Consider the following 20043-nt stretch of genomic DNA (forward strand, 5'->3'; position numbering starts at 1 on the left):
GTAAATAGAACACTATAGATAATATACATAGATAATATTAAGTAATTCAACATCAGTAGAAAACATGCTTTTGATTTTCTTGCTCACAAACTTGACAATTTCCACTTCTTCATAATTTTCAATCATTTGCTTCATCATCTTCATCAACTTTGAAGTTGAATTCAATTTATACACGAATACCAATAAATAATATTATATTACCTATTCGAAATTTTAATGCAAATTCATTTATATTAAAAAATAAACATTTATTTCTACAATATATTTATCGTTCTTGATGCAGTATCAGCTTGAACTCAAAATACAATAGGAATGTCAAGTTCTTTCATTTCTGTGTTATTATTGTCTTAAATGACCTATTTGTAAATAATCTTGTTTTTCTCATTTCAGTGAAGGTCGTTATGTACCAACAGATTTATTGATAGATATATTGAATTTATGTGATTTCTTTTGATATATTTCTTTGTTGTAAAATTGCTGTCAAATTACTTCTATCAGTATCAATTTGACGTTTTTTAAGATAATTAGTCTTTTGTGTTGCTAATAAAGTCAATAAAGGCGATAACTTACTCGACAGCGTGTTATATTTTAATAATATTGGAACCACAACGTCCCAACCTAATTCTAAATATTTCTTGATATGTTTTGTAGTATGGATTTGTCATCATGTATTAGATCAAGTTGTTGTTAAACTCTACCATCTTTGAAGTATAAATTAACTATCATATTTTGATTGTCACTGGCTTCTAATATGCTTTTTAAATTGATATAACTGTGGTAGATGATTCTAGAAAGACAAATAATTATTAATTAAATAAACTTGGAGTGCCTTTAACGTAGATCTTCATTAAAAAAGTTCTTTGTGTTTTTCTCTTGTATTATAATGTAATTTCTCTCTTTTTGTATTGTAATTGTATTGTAAGTTCTTGTATGTATTCTGCTATATTTTCTCACTTTAAAAAAGCATTTATTGAGAGAATTGCTAGAACATGTATCAATTAAAATATTTTTCATCACTTTCCACTTTTCCCATCTATCTGGTAACATGGCGATATCCTGTAGAAAGAACAATGTTGGTTTGGCAGCGATTACAGATTTACTTTCGAACTTCATCAGCATTTTGAGAGAGTTTGCATATTGCAGAACTTCTCTTTAGCTCAACTTTAGCAACGTATTACCGAGTGTTACCATGCAAGAGAATTACTTTGCGTATATTAATCGCTATAACTGGTCCTTTTGCAACAATATATCGTTCAATTTGTTCAATTACCATCGGTACATATCTGCAGCCATAGTTTAATACTGTTTTAGCAGTTCGTAGAGCACTAGACCTTGTAGAGCCCGTCGTATTTACCGTAAGACTTTATTGCCCTAATTATTCGATTGAATGTTGATGTAGAAGGCTCCCCTAGCACGGAATGCTCAATTATACTAAATGAAACTAAAACTGTTATTTTACGTAGAGACATGCCTAATATTAATATAATAACCTAATATAAACTGTTTTAACTGAGCCTAACCAATTATCTTTTTAAAGTTACTATTCTTCGTAAGTTCACATTTCTATCGTTACGTATCAATGCGTTTCAATAAAAATTTAAAATGTAAAAGAACTTCCGGCAAATATTGCTTTGTAGAAGTAAATTGTGACATTTCCTATACAAAATAGAAAAGGTTGTATACGTTTTGGACGAGTGCCCACAAAAACAAGTGAAAGCTCAGATACTCTCTTTCACAGCACATGCCTAACCATTAAACATGAAACATATATAGTTAGTATCTTTATTAAGATTTTATAATCTGTTTTAAAATTAAGAAAACAATTATTATTGTTTAAATAGACCCGACTAATACTACTACATTAATTTACTGTAAATGCAAGTTTAATAAAATAAACATTTTCAGAAAGTTGTAATGCCGAAAATAAGATAGGGCATTAGACGAATTCCTCAATGAAGATTCATGAAGAAGATTCGATGAAGTGATACGCCATTCGACATCTTCACTAGCCGTTGCCACTTAAAATCATAAAGTTATTGATATTGAAATAGTCAGTTCTATCTCAATAACATGCAATTAGGCTTCATAAAAAAATATCTCTAAAAAAACATGAATAAAACATGAAAGAAACATGAAGAAAAATCATGTATTTGCCGAAAAAGGAGGAATCATATTTGTATACTAGTGACACGACATACTTGTTTGAGTGAGTAGAGAAATAATAATAAGAATGCTTACTGCGTTATATAATAGCATTATTGTGAAAACACAGATCTCTTGATTAAAAAAAAACATAAAAATCAATGCAAAATGAAGGTAATTATAGATAGTTTTCGATTATATCTCGTAAACATTTGCAGCTGAAAACTTGCACAATAGAGACATCGATTCCGGCATAAAGAACATATGAATGATCAACAAATACAGAAAACTGAATCATCCATGAGGTTTCTTAAGAAAGCTTACTCATAAACAGATTATTAACAAGCGTAAATTTCTAATTCATTTTATTGATCTTAATCATTCATTCATGTATACCTTCAAGCTGCTTTTTAACCGGCTTCAAGAAAGGAGGTTCTATGTGCGACTGTATGTATTTTTTTAAATCTACGCCCGCCGATTTCTCCGTCATTTATGGACCGATTTTCAAAATATTTTTTTATTCGAAAGAATGCACTTCCGAAGTGGTTCTATGGGAACCAAGCCATAGGTTTAGGTAGGTATTAAGCTAAATTGTGTGTATATAGTAGAATAATACGTGTAGTAGATAGCTTAAATAAGGTTTTTGTTTATTTTTATTTAGTTATTACAACGATTATTATATGCATGTTTTATTTTAAAACCTTTTTTTTGTGTTAAAAATCTTTGATTATCTAAGTTTGATTTATTTTTTACTTTTTAGTGAGTTCATTATTTATTTTTTAAAATCGCTTCAATTTATTTGTTGAAAATATTTTGTTTAACGTATTGGTTTGGGTTCTGTAAATTTTGATGTGTTTTGTTTGTTGTGAATTTTGATACTTGGAATCAGCTGACTACAAAAAGCAACGGGAAATTTTAAATTTTGCGGGCTGTGTTGCTACATTTGAAACAATATTATTGTCACCGTGATGGTATATATGTCTAGAAACGAAGAAGAAAGAAAGTATGAAGAAACTATATAATTCCAGCCATATTTTAGTTGTTTACTTTTTTGTCATGACAATATTGAATAGATAACACCTGCTTTGATTTTATTAACGACTATTCATTGTAGATGGATGACGGATTAAAACATTTCATTAAATGCTCTTACAAAAAATATATAAAATGGGACAAAGTTTTAAAAACCCTAATGATTGCTTTCGTTAAATCTGCCACAGGAGTAAAATAAGAGTTGACGAGCGATACTTGACAAATATATTGCAAAACAATTAGAACTACTCCAGATATACAGTCATATACTCGCAAGTCACAGAATATGAAAAGGATTGATGATAGCGATCACGCTATAATAATACGATCTGAAGGATTCCGATAAAACAAATGGGATATTAAGGTTTTGATATGATTTATTTTAGGACAGTATACTGTGAATTAATTTTGAGTTATATAGGAATAGGACCAAAGCTCTATAATAAGACTATGCGCGTATGATTCTAAATCATACAAAATCATTCAAAATCTAATACGTACCATCAGTTTGTGTTTATGAACAAACAATCAAAGAATTAACAATTAATAAGGTACAGAGAATAGCAATTCATAAAATTCTGCTTACATATATTATTAGATATAGCTCAAGCCTTCAAAAAGTTTTGGCATGCGGAACTTATCAAGAAACTTCAAAACATGTGACCAAATCAGCACTCTGAACTCCCTAAACTCTTTCATCTCAGACAGGATGTCACAGAAGAATATTGTGATATACCATAAATTGAAAATCTCAACATGGCTACATTGAAACTGCGTATTTACCGTTGGAGACAATAACGAAGAACCAAGAATTGCAACAGGCGAGAACAACATAAATAACTATGAAAGACTTAGGGAACCAAAGCAAATCGGTGCATATTGAATTTACTTATAATCGAACAGCAAACACAAGTATAAGAATGAATAAGTCATCCCATATAACAACAACGCTAATGGCTAATCTTGGAATGAACTTTGATGCAAAATTCAGTTCAAAGGTATGAAATAATATAAAACGTATTGGTTAAATGGAGCTAGCAAATTTTTCAGAACAAAATCGTGTTCCCAGATGCCGACTGTTACTCAAGAAATCAATAAAATTGAAAAGAGATATCAGGCACGGAAGGAAACTCTATTCTAGGAAAACATTCGATCAAACCATTTGATCTTGTAGTGCAATGTGTTAACAGAAAAAACAGTAGTGTTAGTGAAAATATGAATATTATAGACACTAAGTAAAGACCAACCATTTCTCCTAGATATATAAATAGTTTTTAAGTTATTGCAAAAAAATGGGCAAAAAAAAAGGCTTCGATACAATCAAACTACAACCAACAAAGGAAAGAAAAAAATGCTGAAAACATCCAGTGTCTTCGAGTCACTGAATTCTGAGACAGCTGACGAAGAAAATCACGCTCAACAAAAACCTCAAATCGAAACCACAATGAAAATTGGCTGTCAATTGCATCTGACCTGTTTGAGCCGAAGATTGAAATAATTATTAGTTAAAAAAGCAAAAACATATGAAAGTAATTTCGTAGCCTGGTTGAATAACATATCAATTTTTAAGCAAATACTCAAAAGCCAATCGAAATACGGTATTTTCGAAATGTGGATGAATTTAAGTACTGCTGAAAAGATGAGGGAAAAGTAACGTTTAACATAGGCAATACATCAATATATAATAATGTACATAATGTATATTTCAAAATGCAGCCAGAAAAATCATTCAAAATAAATTATCAGTACAGGGAAATCGTGGTGAAAAAAAATGCGTTAGAAGATGAAAGTTAATCAACATATTAAGCCTATAGATTAATTTTAAAGATTTTTTTAATTTGAAACTTTATTGCATCGTCACTACTTTTTCCCCAACTTTCAGGCAATTTACAGATTCCAGGCATCTTTTGAGGTTATCCATGAATTGGGACAATTTTTGGTAACCCAGTATTGGTAGAAGTGAAGCGCTGCTTGGACTACGTTTTCACTGGTTTTGCAACATGTGGTCAAATGTTGTCACGCTGACGAATAACATTGTTGTGTCTTCTCGTATTCGAACCATTTTTTCGCGCAGTACTAGAACCAAATGCATCAATTATAGTCTATAGCGATCTCCATTGTTGGTATGATTATATTTTACACACATCTCACAGTATACCACACCAGGCACCAGGCTACCAAATACAGTGTATATAATATAGTATAGTTTATAATATATACATAGTTTATAATGATGGATATTCGGTATTGCCTTTGATATTGATACATGACCATGTAGTTTCAATGATTTTTTTTTGCTTTGGTTTATCATAATGGATCCACCTTTCATCACCAGTGACAATACGGGGCAAAAAAATTTTCCGATTTTGCCGTTAAAGCCGCATTACACACATGACCAAACGTCTTCACAAAATATCCAAGCTTTTGTATAATTCCTATGTTCTTCATGCAACTGCCAATAGTTTCTTGTGTTACTCCCAACTATTCTGCATATTCTTCTTGCGGTTTACACGGTTCATCATTGAGAAATGCCCTCAAATCCTCCTTTTTAAATTTTGTTAGCACTTCACATCACTCTTTGTCTTCGATGTCAAAGTAGTCACTTTTAAAACGACGAAACCAGTTTTCATCGTCCCCAAAATTCAGACACCCTCAACGTATCGAAAAAAAGCTTTGTTCACACTTCGACGTCAATTACACATACTGAAAAATGTGAAGTTCAGCAGTGAAGCTTCAACATGATTTATAGGCCTAATAGTATGTTTTTCTGTACAGGCCATTTGCGTAGATGTATAAGACAATGCGGATATAAACTCAAATCAATATAGCCCCATGATGACAATAAAAATATAATATATATTAAGAAATTAAGATAAAGAATTGAAAATAATAAATAATGACCCGATGTATTATTGCTTGTTATCATTTAAAGAGATTGATATATAAACAAGACCCAGTTGACGAGTGAACATCGATTGCTCATAAATAATCATTATTTTTTTTCTAGTACTGACCTTAACTGTCGACTTGTCTGGTGCCGGACTGTTCTGCGGCGACTTCTTCGGGCTTTCCATGTTAGTTTTGGAGGGGGCACACCGCACAGGTGAGCCCTGGCTCACATGGGGTGCCGCAGGAACATCACTGAAACAAAAACAAGCCCGTTATCGCTGTCCACGCAAACGTATCAAAAAGGAAATGAACGAAATTAACCTAAACGACTTCGGGCGCTCTTTGTAGTATTTCCAGGTGTTACAGTCGTTGTAACCCTTCTCGGGGGGATCGTTACACAACAAACTCCTCGGTCTGATACGGACGACATTCTCGCGAGTTTTCTTCCGACGCTTCACGTGATTCTGATTGCCCGAAACGTTGCTATTACCGAATATACTGATACGCTTCACCACATCCAACATGATCGTAAACACTGCTTGTATTCTACGAGGAGATTACGGCGACAGTAACCGCGGAACCTATTTCATTGGTATTCTGCGCTCAACTAAAGACAGGAAGCCGATTTCCCGGGTAGGACGTTCAACGTTATCGGCCGAAAGATGGTCGTGAAGACATCCCGTCCGAACCCGTCGAGTACCGAACAAGAACCGTCATGTCCGCGTCGAGGAAATTCGAATCTCGTCGTACAAACAGGCACGCACTCAACGATTGCGTAATGTAGGACACACTGCACTTAATCAAAAGCGTCAGACCGAAATGATATAAAATCAACAAGACACTATAAAAGACGACCTCAAGTTGGCGACGAGAAAAAATAACGTTCTAATTCTTCTTATCGCGGATTCTTCTTCCGCAAAAAGAGTGGCGCGTGCTGCGTTCGCACAAACACACAAAGAATAAGACGGCGACTGAACTCGACGACGCACCGTCTAACGAGCGACTGATGTTGCCTAATACCATCCGAACACACAGTTCACAATAATAAAAAAAAAGGTAGGATATCGACTGGTAGGCGTATCGGATATGCCGCGATCATTAAAATCGAATTTACTATCGATCTTTTGAGTCGTCTCCATCGATGAGGGTCTCGCTTAATGAGCCACGAAAGACGGGCGATTTTCTAATGGCTTAGAAAGTTGGCGCGTGTAAATGCGATCCGTTTCGGTCGGTGTCTTTTACCTGTAAATAACGATACAGTCTGGAAGGGAATCTGGACCAAAAACATAATTTATTAAAATCTGCCAGAGATCATTGTGGGTTGTAAACACCTAGTATTTTATGTACTCTATATCAATATTGTGTTGTAATAGTTAATTTATTAATTGGTAGTTTTTATAAAATTAATAAAGGAATTGGAAAGATAAAATTTACTGGAATTGTAAAACTGAAAGTTAATTTTATTTCTTATAATATTTAATTTATATGCAATTTAATGGAAAATAATTTAAAGGTTTGAAATAACTAATAATTAAATATAATATATTTTAAATGTTTTTATTTTAAAACAAAAATAAAAAATGTTAATTACATGATATTATTTTAAATGTTAATGTTATTTTAAGCATTAAATTATAAATAGATATAATAATTATATTTTTATTTATAATTTAATTTTAATTTTTTTAATACATACAAGTAATCGCCAAATAATGGTTGAAATTGGACCATAATTTATTAAGTTAATTAAGCTTCTTTTGTAAAACAGTAATAGTTATTTTAATACTTATTAAGATCCGCTAGAGATCATTGTAGGTTGTAAACTCCCATTTTTTTTTAAGTAAGCGACACTAATATTGTATAGTAATAATTAATTTATTAATTGGTAGTCTTTATAAAATTAATAATGACAGTGTAAAGGTAAAAATTACTGTAGAGTGCAAACTTGAAGGCCAGCTTTATTCCATACAGTACATCAACATTACGTGTATATTATTTGATTTTATGTTAATACATTGGTAATTCATCTTAAAATAAATATTAATTCAATTTAATAGATAATCATTTAAAGGTTGGAAATTAAAATTATCATTTTAAAATAAAATTTAAAAGTTTAAATGGATATTTATTTTAAAGGATAATATTATTTTAAATATTAAATAATCAAGATATACATTGGAATTGTGAAAATTAAACGTTATTTGTTAATCCTAATATTTTTTCAATAATTACAATTAATACATATAAGTAATCGCCAGATAATGGTTGAAATTCGACCACAATTCATTAAGTTAATTAAGCTTCTGTTGTAAAACAAAAATAATTATTTTGATACTTATTAAGATCTACCAGATCATTGTGGGTTGTAAACACATAATTTTTTATGTAATCGACATGAATATTGTATAGTAACAATTAATGTATTCATTAGTAGTCTTTATAAAATTAATAATGACAGTTTGAAGGTAAAAGTTACTGCACATTGCAAAAGTTTAGATTTATTTCTCTGAGTATTACAATATAATAAATTCATAGTTCATTCATAAATTAATCAGTCAATCATAAATTCTATTTTGACCTATGGGGTGCAAATATGGAATTGCACTAAAACATCAAACCAACTAATAATCCAACGCACCCAAAACAAAGTTCTACGTTTAATTGCCAATGCTTATCGCTACGTAACCAACGAAGAGCTGCACCAGGACCCCGGAATCAAATGTATACACGAAATGATCCAAGGTTTCGCCCTAAAATATGAAACGAGGTTGCTAAATCACAGCAACGTGGAAGCAATACAACTACTGGACAACACACAGGAAATCAGAAGATTGAAGCGAACCAAACCACACGAACTAGTTTAGTGTATAAGTGTATTTTTAATTTTATCTTAAGTAGATTAGTTTTATTCTAATTTGGGAAATACATGCTGATGTAGTAATCCCGTACACGTGTTGCTTGTATATTAATGCAAGTACAACAGAACTGTAGTAATAAATTAATGTGTAAATTAAGATTGTACTAAGCATATCGAATGTAAGATGTAATTAATAAAGAAAATAATATAAAAATCAATAGTATACAGGATATTATTTTAAAGGTAAATGTTATTTTAAAAAGGTAATCATAAATAAATAAGCATTCGAATTTTTTTAAATACATATATCTTAAAGTCTCCTTTTTACCAACGAGGGTTTATCTGGACTGGATCTACAGTCTAACGTGGGCTCCGAACCACAGTCCTCGGCATTAACCCTACCGCCTGGCGAGTGACCAAGTTGGAAATCATCCCAGAAGACATCAGGTCTTACCCAGCCTGGTTACTGGCGTGACACAAACTAACACGTGTAGTAAACAATCACAAACATAAATGTGCGACCATGTCCCAGCAGGATTCGAACCCGCGACTATCGCAACAGTATTTACAATATATATTATCTATTATTTAATTTTAATTTCTTTAATTCATATAATTATTATTTTGATACTTATTAAGAAAACCCATATATTAATGTAGATTCTAAACACCTAATTTATTATTAATAATTACAAGATGTTATTTTAAAGGTTAATGTTATTTTAAATATAAAATTATATTTGAAAATTACATATATAGTGTAGGTAAGCTTTATTTGAGTTTAATTTATTTAATCCATACTAGTAACCGACAATCAATGGTTTGAAATTTGACCACAATTAATTAACTCTCTTTTTGTAAAACAGGAATAATTATTATTTATTATTTTTGTACGTTCTTGATCATAATTTTTTTCTTGATTTTGTTCTATTCCATTAACTGTGAGTAAATTTATGATGTATTGTATTTGATAGGTTGAGAAAAATAGGTACGTTATTTCCATTTTAGTTCCACTTTTCATCAGCAGTCACACAATTTGAGGTGGGTTGAGAGTTGAGCCTCCAGGCTGTCCTTTATCAATGACATCAAGATCGTCGAAAAAGAGAAAGTAGGATATGATGAAGTAGCGTCATCTTCAGGGGCAAATTTCTTTTTCTTTCAAATTAAACCATAAAAGTAATGAATTTCGAAAATACAATTTTAGCGTTCCATAATAAAGGTGTGAATACATTTAATAACTCAATAATTCTAAAAACAAAACTGTTATTTTACGTAGGAAAATCTCAAAGCCATTGAAGCCATTTAGGTTGTTAAACAGTTGTTCACTCTGATAATTGCTTCGTGTTTTCACCAACAAATATTACGACTCAAAATACACAGAAGCTCCTAATATCGACATATTCTGTATATATTGTATACAGTATCAGAGATCCACCCATCCTAAAGATGCAGTCTATAATTATTGTGAAATAGTTAACGTATTTAATAGAGCGTATTCACATGACTAAAACACACATTAGCACGTACACGCCTTCTTAAAAGACTCGTGCAGTTGTAAATACGTCATCACCATGTGATCATTATCATGCGAACGAAAGCACATTTGTACTTATTTTTTGATACAATTATTTGGCAATTATATATTTTATTTTATAATATAATTTAATTATTCAAAATATCTGTGTAAATGTTTTTGTGTATTTGTATTTACAAAATGTCTTTAACTATTATATCCTGCTTTATAATATTCGAATAATTAATTTCACACAAAACATTGATTTTGAAAAATATATTAATAAAAATTAAGCAGTTCAAAATAGTTTAGGTTAGTTAGATTTGCTAAATACTGATACAAACTCAATATAAAATTACTAAAATCTCTCATTGCCTTGAAACCTCACTGTTAAAAAAATTCCTCACATGTTTTGTCAACAGTCAGTTGATACCAACTACCAAACACCAAAATGGCTTTAACCTTTTCCATAATAAAACGTATTTATGGAGAAATGACAGAGGCCATTAAGCGAAACTAAAGTTAATTCAAATTATCCGTTTACTTTTTTAATATGTATTCTATGAAACTGTGTTATTTTGACCAAAAAAACACAGAGTAGAAGACGTTATACAATGGAATATGTTTCATATAACGAAACCCCACACACAAAAACTATCCAAAAATTTGGAACAATATTTTAAAGGGTATTTATTAAAAATATCAACATTTATACAAATGTCTAACGGTTATATTTTGTACTGAGGCAACATAAATTCGGGAACTAACATAGTCGATGACGATAATTGTATTAATTAAATATTATCAGTTCATACTTTATTAATAAATATCTTTCAGGAAATGGTGAAGGTGCTATGGCAAATAATTGCGCTATTTGTTATAAACGCACATAAAATTTATATTTGCTCAATTTCACACTAAGATTTGTATGCAATATCCTTAAAAAAATATCCGATTTTTCGCTTTACTTATTAATATATAGAAAAAAATTTAAATTTATTTAAAATGTATTAAATTTTTTTAAATAATTATTAATTATTCACTATTTTATGAATATATATTTTTTAAATATTATACACTAGCCTTTAAAACACGAATTAAGTTACCTTAGTCACTTTAATTCAACACAAAAACAAATATTAATGCAAGATATTATTTTATATGTTAATTCTAAATCATTATTTTGAAAATTAAAAACTTATAAAGACAAAATTTGGCTCCTTCTTCCAAATAAGTCATTAATAAATAAAATATAATTCAAAATATTCGCACTTAAGACCTTGCTTGTGTCTAAAATTTTGAAAAAAAAATTAATTTTAATCTTCATTCATTAAATTACACATTAAAATAAAAGCAACTTCAGTAAAGGTTTTTATTTTATTGTATTAAAAGGGAAACCATGAATTGTTGATTTAAATTGTTAATTATCAACAATATGATATGAATTGTTCAATATGAAAACTATTCAATCTAAATAATAATAAAATATATTTCATGGTTGATTTTATTTATTCACCTCAAATTATTTTATTTATTACAGTAATAATTATAACAAATATATTTTTCATATATTTTTTTTAATTTCACATGAATTTTTAACTACATTATCAATTACATTATTAATAACGACAAGTATAATTTTTACAATATTAAACAAATCCAAGGTTAAGTTTATTAATGACTGTGAAAATTATCCATTGTGTCAAAATTTTAACGAATTACATTTCGCCTTAATTCAATACAAAAGCAAATGTTGCTGCTACGTATTCCTGGAAGGTTATTTTTATTTATTTTTTATGTCTAAAACATATTAATAATCTATATATTTCTTGGTATTATAAAAAGATAAATATCTCCAATTCTTCTATAAATATCTATAAATTCAATTATTAAGGTACATATTTTACGTTATATCTCCAGTTTTTTAAATATTATAACAATACATTATTAAGTTCAAATTAAAATTATTTATTTCAAAATTAGGATTACTAAGTTCTTCTAATATTATAAGACTGTATATATAATTTTTAGATTGATATGATGAATATATTATGTTAAATAGAACGTATTCGTTGAAGGTTCATTGTATTTCTTTGTTTAAAAAATAATAAAAATAACTTTTGCGCTCTGTACTTATTACTTAACGTGGGCACCGAACCACGGTCTTAATAATTAAATCTACCGACTGATGAGTGACTAACTTACAAATCATCCCATACGATCCCTATTATTGATCAGGTTTACAGACCTAATGTCACTACCATTGTCATCGCCAATATTATAGACCAATCTACTAGAAGAATATGTAACTGACCGATACTTCAGAGCCTAATAAGAAGATGTCTACGTATTGTATTGGGATACTATTTGGGTGCGCCCACAATACCTCTCCGGACTTTGTTCTGAAAAAATTGTATTTTATTTATGTTACTCTTTGTAGAACATCTCCATAATTGAACTTCGTATGTCCATATAGGTTTCAGTATTTGCTTATATAATAGCAATTTATTATGTACTGATAATTGCGATTTTCTTCCAATTAGCCAGTACATTTTCTTATATTTCAATTCCAGTTCTTTTCTTTTCTTCTTTTTATGTTCCTTCCAGCGAAATTTTGCATCAAGATTCATTCCGAGATATTTAGCGTTGTTGCTATATGAATGATTAATGGAGTATTATTTAATATTATTGGTGCTTGTAAGGTCTGTTTATAGGTGAACTGCACATGTACAGATTTACTTTCATTAATTCTTATTTTCCAAGCTTGTATCGAATTATTTATATTGTAACTTGCCTGTTGTAATTTTCGTGAGGCTTCTTCACTATTGTCTCCGACAGCTAAAATCTTAGTATCATCAGCAAATGTAGCCATCGTAATATTCTCCATTTGTGGTATATCACAAGTGTAGAATATATAAAGCATTGGTCCCAGTAAACTTCCTTGTGGTACACCTGCTTTAGCTTCTTTTGTTGTAGAGTAAGCTTCTTCTTGTTTGACTCTAAACATTCTGATTTTAATTTATGATTTTAATAGTTCGGTGAGTTGTTGTGATAGTATTTTCTGTAATTTATGAACAAGGCCTTCATGCCAAACCTTATCGAGGCTTTTAAATCAAAAAGAATAAAAATAAACCAGTGAATATATCACCAACAAAAGAACTAAGCACCAGCCAGTACATATAAATCAGCAAGTGGTCCAATATGGAAATACAGACAATGTAATAATCAATGACAATGGCATAACCTTGATGTTAAACTCTGTACTGTACTAAATGTACTGGTTATATGGTAGCTTTACCGACAAGTACCTTGAAACCAGTGTGGATTTATGGTGTTCAACTCTGGAGGTTGTACCAACCAAAGTAACATAAAAGCCATATAAAGATTCCAAAACAAGTTACTGCGAGGTATTGTTGCATTGTAGATTTGGTATATTGGTGTGGTATATTCGTGATGACAATCTGTATAAGTACCTGAAGGTAGAAACTGTCGATAACTTTATCGAGGACTATGCCCAAAGACATGAACGGAGGTTGCATCAACACGTTGATGTTGAGGTCCTCCCGTTCCTAAATGATGATGACTTGAGCTTATTGATAAAATAGAATGATGAAATAGCTTATTAGTGAGATTCTGATAATAAATAATACAAAATGTGGTTTATAATAAATATAATTACCTTCAAAATTATTTATCAGACAGTTTAAGAATACTTAACGTTATCTTTTTGAGATAATTAGATAATAATTTAATTATAATTTGTGTAAACTTTGTTGAGTTTTAATCTACAACATTTGGAATACTAACTATTCGATAAATATCTACGTAAAAATCTCCTGAATTTCGTTTAATTGTAATATAATATCAATCCCGAATAAACATAAAAATAAAACGAATATTTATTCAAACTAAAATAGAATCTTCCACTATGTAATCTTATTAGTGTTATTTACGATTAACATTGTTTATTAATAAACAAAACCAACAGAGATATCAGTTCAAGTATGATAAACGGCCAGCTAGTAGTATATTTTGTTTGTTAAAAGTTTCAACAAGAACCGTTTGAAACGAGATAAAACAAACAATTAATTACTGCTGTTTAAAATGTGGATAAACGTGAGTGACTGATAATAATTAAGCTATTTTATCATTAGTTGTGTTTAATATGCAAAAATGTGATGCGTTTAAAACACAGATAAGAAGGGCTCTGAATAAATATTATATGAAACATTTAAACGATTAAAGATATAACTTGAATGAGTCTGAATAAAAACGCACACGCTATTAGTCACGTTTAAATATCTCAGTTTACTTTAATCAGAATGAACTGTAAACTCTAGATATAACATTTCTTGAAAATGAACAAACTTATTTAGTCACGATTATATTACTGTTCACTAATTTGTGCGGAAATAAAACGAGAATTTCCGAAAACGAATATGAAATAAAATATTTTTAACAAAAAAATTGAACCGATATCAAAAAATACACAAGGAACCCTCAAACTGTGTATAACTCTCAAAGAACTTTCAGGTAGGTTAGTAGTTAATAAATCAACTGTTTCTGTATTGTTAGGCATTTGGTAGGATTGTTATGCAAGATGTAATACATTACGAACTAGTAAAACCGAATTAAAACGTTATTGTAACAGGTCAATTGAAAAGTCCCCGGCATGACACATAGATGGTGCTACTAGAATTAAATCCACGTGTTTTTTAGTTAGCCCTAACCCTCAAAAGATGTGTTTATAAATTTGACAGCTGTCGGATCATTAGTTTGTGAATTATTGTGAAAAAATGGATAAAAAGGAATTTCGCGGGTTGATAAAATATTGCTTTTTGAAGGAAAAAAATACAGTTGAAGCAAAAACTTGGCTTGATGCCGAGTTTCCGGACAGGAAAATCAACCATCAAGGATTGATATGCTAAGTTTAGGCGTGGTGAAATGAGCAGCGAAGATGGTGAACGCAGTGGACGCCCAAAAGAGGTTGTTACCGACGAAAACGTTAAAAAACCCACAAAATGATTTTGAATTACCGTAAATTGAAATTGAATGAAATAGCAGACACTCTAAAGATATCAAATGAACGTATACATCACATCATTCTCGAATATTTGGGTATGAAAAAGCTTTGTGCAAAGTGGGTACACGCGAGCTCACTTTTGACCAAAATAACGACGAGTCGATGATTCGGAGCAGTGTTTGAAGATGATCAAGCGTAACAAACCCGAGTTTTTGCGTTGATATGTGACAATGTTTCAACATGGCTCCATCATTTCACTCCGAAGTCCAATCCACTGTCATCCAAGTGGACTGCACGCGATGAACCCGCTCCAAAGCGTGGGAAAATGCAACAGTCGGCTGTTATAGAAAAAGTAGTGGCTATCCATGCACAATGCCCTAAAATCTGCTATACAATTATATTATGTCACAACAAAAAAATATTGGAAAAAAAATTGACTCAACTTTTAATTAGGTAAAAAAATTAATTCCTCAAAACTAGTATATAAAATATAATCCACTTCCTCTTTAAAAAGAAAAATACATAATAAAATTAATTTAAATTTTATTTTTTCAGTTTAAAAAGCCATATATTGAGAAAATTTGCTATAATATATATTAATCAAATCTTCATTTATTAGAAATCGAGTCCTTGATCCATTTCACACTTCTTTAGCAATTTCAAATCGTTTGCTACCAGGTCATGCGCTTAATCAGAAGGTGCTATATCTGGTGGGTGCGTTGGGCTAAAATCATTCAAGTTGCAACATGGTGTTCTTACAATCCCCAACTCTTACAACGTGTGACCGAGTATTGTCATACTGACTTCTGATACTCGCTTTTGCTGGTCTTTTTTATTCAACCCAAATGCTTTAATTTGTTCAACTGACATTAGCTGACATCTACAGGAACAGTTTCATTCAATTTTAGCTGCTGATAATACCTTACTGATCCTAAGTGAACAGCAGTCTTTATACCATGAATGTTGTCGGTTAATATGTATATGTATTGTATCGCCAGTCGCAATAAGCCAGCTAATTCGTGAGTCAGTCATTTTCCCTCCTTTTAGAACTTTTCCATCATATGTAAACATCTGAAAACAATTAATTCAGCCATCGTTAAGCTGCCTGAAAGTCCTTTGATATTTTGAGTTGAGTTTTCGTCCTATAAATTTTATAAGCACGTGCAAGCACCAAATGCCAGATACTTCAATTATCTATCACATAAAACGTTTTATTCAAAAAGAACAGTGAAACTAACACAAACAATAACTTCATCTGGAGATTCAATCAACAAAAAAGAAGTAAAATTTACACGAGCCAAGAAAATCTAAAACTAAAATAACATATTCCACACATTTAATATTTAAACAAGATTGTTTGTGTTTAAATTAAATTTATATGCATATTTTTATTTATAAATATTAAAACTGACTAGTCTAAAGCTACCAATGTGATTGTTTAAAAACAATCACGCTCTTGTTGAAACTAAACTGTCTTCCTTTCAGTTAACTGTTTGCTTGTATTTTACGTACCGTATTGACGTGAAATGAAAGAGATAGGTTTTAACGAGCCATTAAGCAAATAATAAAATGCTCTTTTTAGAACTAACATATATTACAAACTAGCGGGCAATATGTGGTGTAGGGCGGACTGAGTATACAGATTTCTCATCACAGTAAAGATGGATTAATTTTTCGGACATTGTACTTTGTTTAGGATTTCAACAGATTTACAGGCGTATGTTGACATAATAATTAAAGAACATAAATAGTATATGAGTCAAATTATCAGGCCTATAAATTAATTTTAAAGGATTGACAACAGATCTTTGCAATTAAATCGCATCGGGTACATTTATAACGAACTTCATGTTGAAGCCTCATTTCGTCGAAGTGTGAACAAAAATTTTTTTCAATGCGTTAAAAAAATCGTAATTTGTACCGAGTAAATCATATTTGTGGGAAGTTTTACTTTTTACGTCAATTTGAAGAAAAATATAGCGGAAGGTCATCGAATGTCTGTGAAGCTTACGGCAACCATGCGACATCGTGTGACTGTGAATAATGGTTTAGACATTTTAAAAGTGGTGATGACAAAGAACGTCCTGGACGGCTATTATCAATGACAGCATCAGTGGGGACCACTATCAACTATAATTGACGCATTTTTTGACGAAAAAATGTGAACGCTCGACCATATGTTACAAAACCGGTGAAAACATACTTCTGTTTTCTGTCTGAGCAGTGCTTCACTTCTTATGAAGAAACCAAAAAATGGGCCGGTTCCTGGATAGCGTTAAAAGATACATCGTCCTTTCGAGATCAAATCCATAACTTGCCTGAAAGATGGGAACAAGTAGCAGCTATCCAAGGACAATTTTTTGGATAAAATAAATCGTACCGATTATTTATAATAAAGCTTCAAATTTAAGAAAAAAACATTTAAAACTCATTAAAAGAAATCTGATTACGATTTGGGTCTGTGAATCTTTTCTTCAGTACCTAATCGTGTTTGTGTTTAGAAACCGACCGCGAAAGTATTGAATGAAACCAAATTAATTAGCTTATTGGAATTTTGTTCACAGATTATCTCTAAACTATTGAAACAGTAAACTCAGATTATTATCGTAAACTTTTGGACCACTCATATACATCGAGAAAAAGCATTTTAAAATGTCAAAATCCAAATTATTCGCCAGACTCAACTCCATCTAATGCTCGGCTCTTCTTACACTTAAAACTACTTTTTTGGAAACCATTTTCAAGGAAAAGATACTGAATATATAAATCTTCATGAAATTAAATAATCTAGTATGCTTTTGCAGTCTTTCTATTTGCAGCATTTACTCGATTTAATAATATATCAATATCAATATTCATTAAACCTTTAGGGTAAATTGATATGGCACGGTGAATGGAGGTAAATCGAAATGAAACAGTGGTGTTTACATTATGTGACTGTTATTTATTAATCTTATATAAAAAGGTGAAATTACAAAATAGATAAAACGGATGGCAGCGGTGTTATCTGGTGACGAGACTTGGGCAGTCGATAGTGGCACGTCTGAACCAAAGGGTGGTCGGTTACTGAATCAATGGAAATACCCTTCAATAACATCCCAGATAAAGGTCTCGGGGTTGCCAGCTATTCGTTATCGGGTACTAGATGGCGCTGCTGACACCCCGCCCGTGTTCAAAATCTGGGTATTTTGTAGACCATTATTCCACTATTTAAAATTCGACATGCCTCAAGATCGCTACAATACTCCCCTGCCAGAATTTTACATACAAATATTTTAAACAAATAAAAATGCAAAAATATATGAAAAAAATCAAATACAAAAAAAAATTATATACCAAACAAAATGTGCTGCGTGAAAAGGGCTTTGAAACATATGATAAATCGAAACGGTTGTGGTTGGTACGGTTGCGATCTGGTGCGGCTAATGATATCTTCCGGTCCTACAGATACCGTTGCTTCATCGTCGCTTTGGCACTTGAATGTGGTCCATGCACGACGTTGAAAACAAGTTATTTTTTTGGACAGGGCTCCCGTAATCGACGCTGTGGGAGGATCGATTGTTCGACGACGTGGTAGCTTATTTTCTTCGACGATGAGACGTTGGCAATTCTGGTACCTCGGCGAAGACATGACGAGTCTACGGTGATTGCAATCGGTACCTAGCTTCTGGAGCTCCTCTGTGACTAATCCGTAGTCACATACGTTACGGTAATTCAGAAAAAACAAATAATGACGGTATCCGACCGAAGCTGCCCAAAGCCTTTCAAACCAAAATGTCTGGCATTATGACGGAGACAGTGAGCGAAGGAAGACATTATGATTTAAACAGCGCTGAAAGCAATGTTTAGCCGAGACGCTGATGATTAATCAGTGATGTAAAAATCTCTAAGAGTTCAAAATATTGTGAAAGAAATAAAATTTGGACAAAAAAATTTAAAAAAAATGAATTAGAAGTAATGAAATGAAATTTAAGGTTCACTGTTCCAGCACTAAAATAAAATTTAATGAGGAACAAATGTTTGAATGAATGTAATGTTGAAGGTATAACGGTAAAAACGAAAACGAATCGAATTAAAAATATTGAAAATGTTGAAACAAAAAATATAACCGCCACGTAAAATACACCATGTTGCACGTACCCTCCATTCACGAGTCCAAACCCAATTTTGCGATAGATCACGTCGGGGTCACCACTTTAGGGTAAATTGAGATGGCTCGGTGAATGGAGGTAAAACGAAATGAAACGGTGGTGTTTACATTATGTGACCGTTATTTATTGAAGTAATATAAAAGTGTGGAAAATATAAAATAGATAAAACGAATGGCAGCGGTGTTACCAGGAGACGAGGCTTGGACAGTCGATGGTGACACGTCCAAACCAAACGAAGGTCGGTTACTGAATGATGGGAAATACCCTTCAATAACGTCCCAGATAAACGTCTCGGGGTTGCCAGCTATTCGTTATCGGGTTCTAGTTGGCGCTGCTGGCACCCCGCCCGTGTTCAACACCTGGGATTATATTTTTGGGTATTTTGTAGACCGTTATTCCACGATGTAAAATTCGACATGCCTCAAGGTCGCTACAA

General features: G+C 31.4%; 1 protein-coding gene across 11 annotated transcripts in view; it reads right to left on the bottom strand.

Annotated features, from left to right (window-relative positions):
- Fak (protein tyrosine kinase 2 Fak) overlaps nt 1-20043 on the bottom strand; it is a 97103-nt gene that overhangs the window by 58529 nt on the left and 18531 nt on the right. For 6 of the 11 annotated variants that reach the window (XM_076404202.1, XM_076404201.1, XM_076404193.1 and 3 more), the window contains exons 1-2: nt 6385-7097; nt 6189-6315 (exon numbers count right to left, since the gene is read on the bottom strand). In XM_076404202.1, coding sequence (XP_076260317.1) covers nt 6189-6315; nt 6385-6587 — 330 coding nt within the window. In that variant the 5' untranslated portion in view covers nt 6588-7097. Of the gene's footprint in view, nt 1-6188; nt 6316-6384; nt 7098-20043 lie in introns of those variants that run through there. The other 5 variants (XM_076404203.1, XM_076404198.1, XM_076404197.1 and 2 more) reach the window with 1 other exon arrangement.

Source organism: Rhynchophorus ferrugineus, unplaced genomic scaffold (genome assembly GCF_030347505.1).
Source record: "Rhynchophorus ferrugineus isolate W39M unplaced genomic scaffold, kcgeb_rfMv2 rfM4, whole genome shotgun sequence".
NCBI lineage: Eukaryota > Metazoa > Arthropoda > Insecta > Coleoptera > Curculionidae > Rhynchophorus > Rhynchophorus ferrugineus.